At 46.8% G+C, this 13,250-nt stretch overlaps 1 protein-coding gene across 1 annotated transcript in view; it reads right to left on the reverse strand.

Annotated features, from left to right (window-relative positions):
- Positions 1-7,316: 7,316 nt before the first annotated feature.
- LOC137314010 (NACHT, LRR and PYD domains-containing protein 3-like) overlaps positions 7,317-13,250 on the reverse strand; it is a 51,116-nt gene continuing 45,182 nt past the window's right edge. Inside the window, exons 6-10 of the mRNA XM_067979696.1 lie at positions 11,174-12,911; positions 9,657-9,743; positions 9,324-9,494; positions 9,009-9,176; positions 7,317-8,836 (exon numbers count right to left, since the gene is read on the reverse strand). Coding sequence (XP_067835797.1) covers positions 8,749-8,836; positions 9,009-9,176; positions 9,324-9,494; positions 9,657-9,743; positions 11,174-12,911 — 2,252 coding nt within the window. The 3' untranslated portion in view covers positions 7,317-8,748. The remainder of the gene's footprint in view (positions 8,837-9,008; positions 9,177-9,323; positions 9,495-9,656; positions 9,744-11,173; positions 12,912-13,250) is intronic.

The following is a 13,250-nucleotide window of genomic DNA, read 5'->3' on the forward strand; positions in this document are numbered from 1 at the left end:
TTGAAGCTTAGAAATACAGCTGATTTTAAATCAGCAAAATTTCACTTCATTAAATTAGGCAAAAAGGTAACTATCTTTGAACTGTCTCCACTATCAGAAAAACACAGACATTTTACTGATCAGTGAATAAGGATCTTGTTCAAACTGTACAAAATAAAAATCAATTGTAATCTTTTTTAACTTAACGATCTGATATAAAGCATTCTCCAACCAAACGAATGCACCACGCATTCCCAGGACATTGAGAGATTATGTGAGTGGGCAAAACTGTGGCAAATGGAGTTCAATGTGGGGAAATGTGAGGTCATCCACTTCGGATCTAAGAAAGATAGATCAGAGAGTTTTCTAAATGGTGAGGAGCTCGGAACTGTGGAAGAGCAGAGAGATTTAAGGGTCCAAGTACAGAAATCATTAAAAGCTAGTGGACAGTGACAAAAATAATTAAAAAGGCTAACAGAATGTCGGCCTTTATTTCTCGAGGGCTGGAATATAAAGAGGTGGAAGTTATGTTCCAGCTGCACAGAGCTCTGGTTAGAGCCCATCTGAAGGACCGCCATTCAGTTCTGTGCACTGCACCTCAGGAAGGATATATTGCCCTTGGAAGAGCTGCAGCGCAGATTCAACAGAATGATATCTGGGCTAAAAGGGTTAAATTATGAGGACAGGTTGCATAGACAAGGCGAGTATTCCCCTGAATATAGAAGATTAAGGGGTGATCTAATTGAGGTGTTTGAGATGATTAAAAGAGTTGATAGGGTAGATAGAGAGAAACTACTTCCTCTGGTGGGGAATCCAGAACAAGGGGCATAACCTTAAAATCAGAGCTAGGCCGTTCAGGGTTGATGTCAGGAAGCACTTCTTCACACAAAGGGTAGTGGAAATCTGGAACTCTCCCCACAAAAGTCTGTTGAGCCGTGGGGTCAATACGAAATTTCAAAACGGAGATTGATAGATTTTTGTTAGACAAGGGTATTAAGGATTAAGGAACCAAGGCGGGTCGATGGAGTTCAGAAACAGATCAGCCATGATTTAACTGAATGTCTGAACTGGCTCGAGGAGCTGAAGGGTCTACTCTTGTTTCTATATAACAGGCTCGATGGGCTGAATGGACTCCACCTGTTACTCTGTAACATGCTTGAGGGGCTGAATAGCCTCCATTAGTTCCTGTACAACAGGTTCGAGGGGCTGAATAGCCTCCTCCTGTTCCTACTTAACAGGTTTGAGGGGATAAATGGTGTCCAGTTCTTGTATGACAGGCTCGTGGTGCTGAATGGCATTTAGTTCCCGTACAACGGACTTGAGGGGCTGAATCGACGCCCCCTGTTGCTATCTGACAGGCTTGTGTGATTGATTGGCCTCCAGTTCCCCTGTAAAAGGCTCTAAGGGCTGAATGGCCTCCTCCTGTTCCTATGTAACAGGCTTCAGGGGCTGATTGGCCTCCAGATCCAGTGTAACGGACTCGAAGAGCTGAATGGCCTTCATTTCATTTTATTCGTTCATGGGATGTGGGCGTCGGTGGTAAGGCCAGCATTTATTGCTCATCCCTCATCGCCCTTGAAACGGTGGTGGTGAGCCGCCTTCTTGAACCGCTGCAGTCCGTGTGGTGAAGGTTCTCCCACAGTGCTGTTAGGAAGGGAGTTCCAGGATTTTGACCCAGCGACGCTGAAGGAACAGCGATATATTTCCAAGTCGGGATGGTGTGTGACTTCGAGGGGAACGTGCAGATGGTGTTGATCCCATGTGATGGCTGCCCTTGTCCTTCTGGATGGTAGAGGTCCCGAGTTTGGGAGGTGCTATCGAAGAAGCCTTGGCGAGTTGCTGCAGTGTATCCTATGGATAGTACACACTGTAATGCCGTTGAATGTCAAGGGGAGGTGGTTGGACTCTCTCTTGTTGGAGATGGTCATTGCCTGGCACTTGTCTGGCGCGAATGTTACTTGCCACTTATTAGCCCAAGTCTGGATGTTGTCCAGGTCTTGCTGCATGCGGGCTCAGACTGCTTCATTATGTGAGGGGTTGCGAATGGAACTGAACACTGTGCAATCATCAACGAACATCCCCATTTCTGACCTTATGATGGAGGGAAGATCATTGATGAAGCAGCTGAAGATGTTTGGTCCGAGGACACTGGCCTGAGGAACTCCTGCAGCAATGTCCTGGGGCTGAGATGATTGGCCTCCAACAAGCATTACCATCTTCCTTTGTGCTCGGTATGCTTCATTTGCCGTATGGCAGGCTCGAAGGTCTGAATGGCCTCCTCCTGTTCCTATGTAACAGGCTCGAGGGGCTGAATGGCCTCCTCCTGTTCCTGTCGAACAGCCTTGAGGAACTTGCCGCTATTTCGCCTAAGGTGGCTGCCGTAATCGCCGCCATTTTGTCCAATATCGCCACTTTACTTGCCGCCATTATGTTCAAGACGGCTGTGCTACTTGCGACCATTTTGTCCAAGATGGCCACCGTACATGCGGCTATTTTGACCAAGATGGCTGCTGTAATTGCCATCATGCAAATACACACATAAATATATCAAATATATATATGATATGTAGCTTATAAATACAAGTTGTTATTGTGGTGGTCTAAATATATGGACTGCCACTCTGGGGTCACTCTGCGTTGACTGTGTGCAGTCTGGGATTACTGCGTGAAATCTGTGACCCCTGGGTTCACCCTGTGATCACTCTGGGGTGTCCATATGCACTCTGGGATCGTTGCGTGCACCCTGGGATAACTCTGGGGTGCCTTTTGCACTCTGGGATCGTTGCGTGCACTCTGATATCACGCTGGGGTCACTGGGACATTCAGAGGTCACTGTGGTATCACAGGGGACACTCTGGGATAAATCTGGGTTGACCGGGTGCATTCTAGGTTCCCTGTCTGCATTCTGGGGTCATTCTGTGGTGACTGTGTGCTGTGTGGGATACTTGGGTGCACTCAGGAGTCCCTGGCTTCACTCTGGGATCAGTCTGGGGTGCATGGCTGTCCTCTGGGATCCCTGTGTGCACTCTGGGATCACTCTGGGGTGACTCGGTGCAGACTGGGGCCAAAGTGGGGTCACTGCGACATTCTGGGGTCACTGTAGTATCACTGGGGACACTCTGCAAGGTACTTGCCGCCATTTTGTCCAAGATGGCTACCATACTTGCCATCATGCTGGCCTTTTAAATACACAGAGATATTATATATATATGAAATATATATATCATAAATACAAGTTGTTGTTGTTGTAGTACTTGTTGTTGTGTTGGTCTAAATATAAATACTGCCTCTCTGGGATCAATGTGGGCTGACTGGGTGCACTCTGCGATCTCTGTGTGAACTCACAGATCACTCTGGGGTCACTGTGGGCTCACTTGGGACATTCTGCACTGTACATGCCGACGTTTTGTCGAAAACGGCCGACGTACATACCGTCATTTTATCCAAGATACAGGGCATTCTCAAGGGGGAGGGTGAGCAGGCAGAGGTCGTGGTCCACATTGGGACCAACGACATAGGTAGGAAGGGAGATGAGGTACTGCATCAAGAATTTAGGGAGCTAGGTAGCAGATTAAAGAGCAGGACCTCAAAGGTTGTAATCTCTGGATTACTCCCAGTGCCACGGGCTAGTGATTATAGAAATAGGAGGATAGAACAGATGAATGCGTGGCTAAAGAGTTGGTGCAGGAGGGAGGGTTTCAGTTTCCTGGATCAATGGGCCTGCTTCTGGGGAAGGTGGGACTTGTACAAGTCGGACGGGTTGCACCTGAACCAGAGCGGGACAAATATCCTTGCGGGGAGGTTTGCGAACAATGTTGGGGGGGGGGGTTTAAACTAACTTGGCAGGGGGATGGGATACAGAGTGGAGCTACAATAGGGGGTGATGTGCAGCCAAATATAGAGAAAAAAACAAGTCAGCTTGGAAGACAGGGCAAATATGTAAGGGCAAGGCTGGATGGCATCTATTTTAATGCAAGGAGTCTTGCGAATAAGGTGGATGAACTGAAGGTGTTGATAAACACATGGGAGTATGATATTGATGCTGTCACAGAGACATGGTTGAGGGAGGGGCAAGACTGGCAGCTCAATATTCCGGGGTACAGAATCTTCAGGCGAGACAGAGGGGGAGGTATAAGAGGAGGGGGGTCGCAATATTAATTAAAGAATCAATTACTGCCATAAGGAGGGATGATATATTAGCAGGTTCCTCTAATGAGGCCATATGGGTGGAGCTTAAAAACAAAAAGGGGGCAAGCACTTTGATGGGAGTGTACTATAGGCCCCCAAACAGTCAGGGGGAGATCGAGGAACAGATATGTAGGCAAATCTCAGAAAATTGTGCAAATAATAGGGTAATAATCGTGGGGGATTTCAACTTCCCCAATATTAACTGGGATACTCAGAGTGTAAAAGGCTAAGAGGGTACAAAATTCTGAACGTGCATCCAGGAGAGCTTTTTGAGCCAGCATGCAGAAAGTCCTACAAGAGAGGGGGCGGTACTGGACCTAATTCTCGGGAATGTGGCCGGCCAAGTGGAAGAAGTGCTAGTAGGTGAGCACTTTGGTGACAGTGACCATAATTCGGTGAGATTTAAGGTGGTCATGGAAAAGGACAGGGAGGGGCCGGAAATAAAGGTTCAAAATTGGGGGAAGGCCGATTTTAATAGGATAAGGCAGGATCTGGCCAAAATGGACTGGGATCAGCTGCTTGTAGGAAAATCCGCATCGGAGCAATGGGAGTCTTTCAGAAGGGAGATTGAGACCATACAATGGCAACATGTTCCCGTAAAGGTCAAGGGTGGTTACAAGAACTCCAGGGAACCTTGGATGTCAGGGGATATACGAGAATGGATTAGGAAAAAAAGGAGGGCTTTTGGCAGATACAAAAGGCTAAAGACGGAGGAAGCCCTAGAGGAGTACAAAAAGTGCAGGGGGATACTTAAAAAAGAAATTAGGAGATCAAGGAGGGGCCATGAAATTACACTGGCGAGCAAAATAAAGGAAAATCCTAAGATGTTTTATAAGTATATTAAGGGTAAGAGGATGACTAGGGAAAAAATAGGGCCCATTAGGGACAAAAATGGCAATCTGTGTGTGGAGCCGGCAGATGTAGGAGGGGTTCTAAATGAATTTTTTGCATCTGTTTTCACCATGGAGGAGGACGTGGTAGACATAGAAATACGGCAGGGGGACTGTGATTTTGTCCAAGATGGCCACCGTATTTGCCGCCATTTTTTCCAAGATGGCTGCCGTTCTTGCCGCCATTTTGTCGAAGATGGCCGCCGTACTTGCCGCCATTTTGTTCAAGGTGGCTGTCGTTCTTGCCTCCATGCTGGCCATGAGTAAATACACCAATATATATATGGTATATATAATTTAAATACAAGTTGTTGTTGTTCTAGTAATCGTTGTTGTGGCAGTCTAAATATAAAGACAGCCACTCTGGGATCACTCTGCAATGAGTGGGTTCAGTCTGGGATCACTGGGCGCGCTCTGTGATCATTCTGTGTTGACTGAGTGCACTCTGGAATGGCTGGGATGCGATCTGGGACCACTCAGGGGTGACTGCGTGCACCCTGGGATACCTGGGTGCATTCTGGGATCAATCTGGGTTAACTGGGTGTACGCTGGGATCACTGCGTGCAATCGAGGATCAATCTGGTATAATTGGGTGCACTCTGGGTTCCCTTCGTGCAATATGGGATCACTCTGGGGTGATTAGATGCATTCGAGGTTCCCGATGTTAACTCAGGAATCATTCTGGAATGACTGGGTGCAGTCTCGGGTATCTGTGGGATCACTGGGACATTCTGGGGCAACCGTGGCATCACTGAGGACAACCTGCGAATTGCCGTACTTGCCGACATTTTGTCCAAGTTGCCGCTATGCTGGCCGTGTGTAAATACCTATATGTAGAATAAAATATATTATAAATACAAGTTGTTGTTATAGTAGTAATCGTTGTGGTGCTGGTCTAAATGTAAAGACTCCCACTCTGGGATCACTCTGGGGTGACTGGGTGTTATCTAGGATGCCTGGGTGTACCCTGTGACAACTCTAGGGTGACTGGGTGCAATATGTGATCCCTGGGTGCACTCCGGGATCACTGGGTGCACTCTGGGTTCAAAGTGGGGGTTACTGGTACATTCTGGGGTCACAGTGTAATCACTGGGGACACTCTGCGCGGTATTTACCGCCATTTCAACCAAGATGGCTGCCGTACTTGCGGCAATTTTGTCCAAGATGGCCACCATAACAATAAAATTGTTGTTGTAGTTGTTGTGGTGGTGGTCTAAATATAAAGACTGCAACTCTGGGATCACTCTGGGTTGACCGATGCCTCCCCCAGAGGGAACAGCCGAGGCCTCCTCCACAGGCTGCACCCAAACAGGGCCCACGAGAGTTTTGCCTGTTTATTGCCCTGGGGTTTAATTTCCTCTCTGGGCCCTGGTTTAGGGGCCTCGGTTTAACATGTTCCTGTTCGATTGTGACCGTTGTGATTTAACCAGGTTAAAGCCTGGGGTTAAAGTAGCCCGGCCTGCAATGTTATACAAACACGTTAACCCAGTGTGAGACAAACAGGGGCCGAGAGGAGATTAACGTCGGAAACGTGATCTCCTGTACGGGCTTCGAGGGTTTGTTATAATTTCAATATGATGCTTGTGTTTCGGGGAGATGGGACAACTTTGAGGGGTCAGAGCGGCCATTTGAGGGGTTTTGATGGAGTAAATAAGGAGAATCTGTTTCCAGTGGCAGGAGGGTCGGTCGCCAAAGGACACAGATTCAAAATAATTAACCAAAGAGTCAGAGGTGACATGAGGAAGGATTATTTTTACGCAGCGAGTGGTTATGTCTACAATTCACTGTCTGAAAGGGAGGTGGAAGCAGATTCAATAGTAAATATCAAAAGGGAATTGGATAAATATTCGAAAAGTAAAACGTTATTGGGTTTAGGGAACGATCAGGGGAGTGGGACGAACTGGATAGCTCTGTAAAATAGCCGGCACAGGCACAATGGGCCGAATGGCCTGCTTCTGTGATGCATCATTCTGTGATATTGCAATTGGTACAAGGCGGCCATTTTGCGTTGCATGTCGGGAGGCCATTTTGTGGAGTCCCAGCTGAGATCTTTGACTCACAGTCCGTCTCACCATTTTGCGTAAATTGCATATCCAGCCCTCAACACCGGGGAAGACCAACCCGGTTCAACAGACCGACCGGTCACATCTATGATGCCAGTTGGAGGAGGTGTGATGCAGTTTCGAGCAAAAAATATTCAATATTTTAAAAAACAGTATTTTTATTTTATTTTAAATAACGAGGAGACCAGGCCTGAGCTGAAGTAAACGGTGCACTTTATTAACAGATCACACAGACAACAACTTACATTTATAGAGCCCTTTACAGTCGTAAAACGTCCCAAGGTGCTTCAAAGGAGCAATGAGACAAAAGTTGACACTGCGCCTTATAAGGAAATATAAGGACAGGTGGCCAAAAGCTTGAGCAAAGAGGGAGGTTTTAACAAGTATATTGAAGAAGGAGGGAGTGAGAGAGAGAGGGAGAAAGGTGGAAAGCTTTAGGGAGGGAATTGCAGAGCTCACGGTCTCGGCAGCTGAAGGCCCGGTACACAGGGACACGTTCCAAATTCTGACTCCTCATTGGGAGAGGCACCCAGGAGTACTGAGTCCAAATATCAGTGTCCCACTGCAGACCAGACTGAGCCCCACCCTGGGCCCTTCCTGTCTGTACATTGACCCAGTGTCCCACTGCAGCCCTGACTGAGCCACACCCAGGGCCCTTCCTGTCTGTAAATTGACCCAGTGTCCCACTGCAGCCCTGACTGAGCCACACCCAGGGCCCTTCCTGTCTGTACATTGACCCAGTGTCCCATTGCAGCCCAAACTGAGCCCCACCCTGGGCCCTTCCTGTCTATACATTGACCCAGTGTCCCAATGCAGCCCAGACTGAGCAAAATCCTGAGCCCTTCATGTTTGTGCATTGACTCAGTTTCTCACTGCACCCCAGTCCGAGGCCCACACTGGGCCCTTCCTGTCTGTACATTGAACGTGTCCCAATGCAGCCCAGACTGAGCCCCACCCTGGGCCCTTCCTGTCCGTACATTGACCAGTGTCCCACTGCAGCTCAGACTGAGCCCCACCCTGGGGCCTTCCTGTCTGTACATTGACCCAGTGTCCCACTGCAGCCCTGACTGAGCCACACCCAGGGCCCTTCCTGTCTGTACATTGACCCAGTGTCCCATTGCAGCCCAAACTGAGCCCCACCCTGGGCCCTTCCTGTCTGTACATTGACCCAGTGTCCCACTGCAGCCCAGACTGAGCCCCACCCTGGGCCCTTCCTGTCTGTACACTGACCCAGTGTCCCACTGCAGCCCAGACTGAGCCCCACCCTGGGCCCTTCCTGTCTGTACATTGACCCAGTGCCCCATTGGGGACCATCCAGCCCCGGATATCCGGCAGAATCAGCGCTGTGGGACCGGGTGACTGAGTCTCGTGACCCTGTCGCTGGGCCTCTGACGTCACAATGGGAGACGACGCTCGCTCAGCTCGAGCTGGAAACCGTTAAAGGGCCGTTAGGATTTAAACCTGGAGCGCGGCCGGTTAAAGGGGAGGGACAGAGAATCGGCCGAAAATATTCATATAATGAGACCAGGAATGGTTATAAATTGAAATGTTCATATAATGAGACCAGTTCTGGTTATAAATTGAAATGTTCATATAATGAGACCAGGAATGGTTATAAATTGAAATGTTCACACTCCCACTCTCAGTCCGGGTCTGGATTCCCGCAGTGACTCCAGGTGTCTCTTTCCGTTTGAACTGAACTGATTCCCCCACAGCCTGAAACAGATTAATGATTAAACAGGAAATAAACAGATTGAACAACAGTGTCAATAACAGGGAGACTGGGGTTAATATTTCAGTAATAATTGCAGACAAATATTACCCATAAAAAGGACTGAATCCCATTGATATTTTATTTATTACATTGAACATTAACACAAACACTCACCCGATCCACTTCAGACTCCTGCGGGTCAGTATGAGGGAGCGGAGAGCGTGGACAGATCGGTCTGTGAAGGAGTTTGATCCCAGCGACAGATCCGTCAGTGATCGGTTTGTACTGAGAGCGGAGACGAGATCCTCGGTACAAGAATCTGTGAGACCGGCATCCCATAGACTGGGGATCAGAGAGAGAGAGAGAGAAATAACAGCAATCAGGTTAAATCCCCAGTATTTATTTGTATTATTATTACTTATACTAATAATAATGTACAGTGTTCGGCATCCAGTTATTATAAACACAATCTCACAGTCTGATACTTACCGCAGTTTCTCTATTTTACAATCCGTGTTCCTCAGAGCTGCAGACAGTAGTTTCACTCCTGAATCTCCCAGTTTATTATCACTCAGGTTCAGATGCGTCAGTGAACGGTTTGCACTGAGAGCGGAGGAGAGATCCTCGGTACAAGAATCTGTGAGGTCATTATCCCGCAACCTGCAGATAAGAGAGAGAGAGAGAGAGACAGAGACAAACAGAGATAACAGGAATCAGAGTAAATTCCCAGTATTTATTTGTATTATTACTTTTACTGACATTAATGTACCGTGTTAGACATCCAGTTATTGTAAACACAATCTCACACAGTCGGATACTTACCCCAGTTCCTGTATTTTACAGTCCGGTTTCCTCAGAGCCGCAGATAATAGTTTCACTCCTGAATCTCCCAGTTTATTTCTCCCCAGTCTAAACACAAACAGACAGAGAGTGAGAAACAAACTGAACCCAATCCCCGATCTGATACAATTTCTCTCTGATATTACAGGAAACACTGAAAAAACTTCAGGAAATTAATAACCAGATTTCCCTGTCACTGACAATGAATCTCACTCTGTCCAACACCCCATATATTCAGGGACTGTCAGTAAATGAATTTATTAAAGAAACTGTTGTTTGTGTGAAGCCTTTAAATGTCCCTCAGTCCGGCCTCATTCCCTGATGATCAGACTGACCCTCCTGGAGGTCAGTGACCGGTCCCGTCATGTTTGGGGAAACTTGTCTCGTTTCTGCTGCTTCTTAAATCCCAGATTTTATGGGAATGGGGTGATTTTCCACGAATTAATTGATAAAGCGATAATTTCCTGGACATTACGCAGTATTATATTAATCTGCATAATATCTCGGGGTGAGTTACATTGTGAATCGGCACCAACTATTGCTGTAAAATCCATCCCCCAGGATTTCATATAACAAGGAGAGTTTATTCTGTCCTGTTACTAGTTTAAATTCCCCTTTGCTCCCAGATTATAGGGGAGCGGAGTCTCTCCCTTTATTCCCATTAAACTGGCTCCACATTTATTTCAGGTCCAACGGGCCCGGCAGTTTATGAGGAATTTTCTGAAATTTCCCTCCGCAAGCGGGGCCTCACACAGGGGGCAGGTTATGGGAAATTCCCGGGTTCACTTCCCCTGGTTAATCCAGGAGCTACGCGTTGTGTGTGAGGCCCCACCGCTGGCTGGTGTGTGTCTGTACTCCTGGGCTGATACCCACAACCCGTTAGATTGGAACCTTTTTACCCGCAAATTTTAGCTCCCAAATCCCATTGAAGTGTCGGCCTGGATTAATAAGCGCCGGGCCTGAATCCACGACCTTCTGACTCAGAGGCACAAGTGCTGCCAGCTGGGTGAAGAGATGGTGGATGTATTGGAGAGTGTGAAGGGCTGTGTCATTGATGAGTTAAGATAACGGACCGATGTCCTGTGGGGAAAGCTCAGCTCGCCCACTGGCGGTTGAATGCCCGAAAGCTGTGTTTTGCTCTTTGTTGCTGAATGTTTGGTGTTTCTGATTCCCTCTCCTGCACACGTTGACAGTCTAGTGAGAGTGTGGGATGCTCCAACACACAGACTGCTGCAGTTAATATAATTTATTGCAATTAAATTATCAGACTTTTTCAGTGACCTGTATTCACTAATCCCGACTTGTTCACAAGGATCCATTTTAGATTTTCCAGTTCTTACGGAATTACTAAACGATCCTTTTATCATTTGGCATATTTGTGTTGAATCTGCTTCTCTCTGCTTTAACTGAACTGTTTGTTTCCCTTCATTACGGAGCAACAATTCAATCCATGACTGTTCGAAAATTGGCCCAACAGTGAGAGACAAATAAACAGTTACCTCAACACCTGGCATTTGTGCAGTGCGGGTCCCAGCCGCTGGAGTCCTTCACTCTGAATGGAGCAGTTCCGCAGATCGAGGTGTTTTATTGCATCACAGAGTCCAATGACATGAGACAGGACCGCACAGTCAATCGGGGTCAGTCCCAATCTACTAAATGTAAGTGTTTCAACAGATCCCACTGTGACCCGAGCCAGTGTTTGATTCTGAGACTCAAACAGGTAATGGAGTGTGTTCAGGAGGTCCCTTTTATCAGTTTCACTCTTTGTGTTTCCAGTCTCTCCTTCAAACTTCTCCTTCACCCAGTCAATCACTCCGCAGATTGTTTGATGAAGAAACTGCCCCAGAAACTCCTCCAGGGGCCGAGCTGACTGTGAGGAGGAGAGACCAACAACAAAACGGAGAAATATCTCAAATCGCCCATCTTTCTTGCTGTAGGCTTCACTGAGGAGTTTCTGGATGTCCCCTGGATTTGGAGTCAGGAATTGTGCGAGTGCGGCTACAAACTCTTGGATGGTGAGGTGCGGGAATGTGTAAACCACACTCTGGGCAGAATCATCTCTCTCCAAAAGTTCCATCATGAACCCAGACAGGAAATGGGAAGGTTGCAGATTGTACTTGATCAAATCTCCATTTCTAAACACAATCTTCTTCTCGGAGACTCCTGTGAAGGCCATCTCACCGATCTTCAGTAACACATCACGGGGGGATTCAATCTCTCGGCCATGGTTTTTCAGAATGTTGTAAATATAGTTGGAATATAGTTGGGTGATGGTCTTGGGAACTCGCTGCTGTTTCCTGTATCTTCGTGTGAAGAAGGGACCCAGTGACAGACCGAGGATACAGCAGTAGGACGGGTTGTAACACATGGTGTACAGGATCTCGTTCTCCTCCACATGTTTGAATACAGCTGCTGCCACCGCCTGATCTTCAAAATACTTGTTGAAATATTCCTTCCGTTCCTCACCAACAAATCCCAGGATTTCAGCCCAGACACTGATCTCAGCCTTTTCCAATAAATGTAATGCAGTGGGGCGGCTGGTCACTAGCACTGAACATCCTGGGAGCAGCTTGTGCTGTATTAAACTGTACACAATGTCAGACACTTCACACCAGTCTTCAGGATCTGTGCACATGTAATCAGCCTCTGTATTTATCCGATTATTATCAAAATCGATACTGTCCTTGAATTCATCTAAACCATCGAATATAAACAGTAATCCCTCTGCGTTCTTCCAGAGCTCTCCCAGAATATTCCCAAAGTAAGGATACAGATCCAGTATCAGATTCTTCAGGTTTATTCTACAGTTAATCGCGTTCAAATCCCGGAATTTAAAACTGAAAACAAATTGAAAGTGTGGGTATATTTTCCCAGTGGCCCAGTCATAAACAATCTTTTGTACCATTGTTGTTTTTCCAATCCCCGCGACTCCGCTCACTGCTGCTGAACTCCCAGATTTGGATTTTCTCTGGGAAAAACTGCTCTGGAACAATTGATCAGTTCGGATTTTTTCCAGTTCTCTCCGGAGATGTTTCTTTCGCCACCCTTCATGGTCTCGGCCTCTTGCCAGCAGTTCATGTTCTACAAGTGTCCGATCTCGAACTGTAGAAATGACCGTTAGCTCAGTGTATAGAGTGACCAGCTGGAAAATCTTAACCTTCTCCTTTATTAGGATCGTGTTCACTCTCAGTGTTTCAGTTTGGACCCGGAGTGTTTCCTTGTGTTTCTGTTGAATATCTTCAATTAGAACAGACAGGAAGTGGTTCTCAATGTTAGTTGTATTGGCATAAAAACAAATTCTCAAAATCACTTTCCTATTCATTAAAATTTTCCTAGATTTAATTCATAGCTTCAATTGAGGTGTGAGCAGGAAATTAAACTCAGTTACTGAAAACCTCGCTTGAAAGTGAATAATGGCGGAGAAAAGTTTCAAATCCTCACTTGATTCTAATATTTACTGAACATGGAGATTTAAATGAAGGTGATATTTTCCGTCTGATGGTTAATACTATCAGTCCTGCCCTTTACCATGAACATCTCATTACTAATCCAAAGGTGATTCTGGTTATCCGAAAC

This window comes from Heptranchias perlo, unplaced genomic scaffold (genome assembly GCF_035084215.1).
Source record: "Heptranchias perlo isolate sHepPer1 unplaced genomic scaffold, sHepPer1.hap1 HAP1_SCAFFOLD_50, whole genome shotgun sequence".
Taxonomy (NCBI): Eukaryota; Metazoa; Chordata; class Chondrichthyes; order Hexanchiformes; family Hexanchidae; genus Heptranchias; species Heptranchias perlo.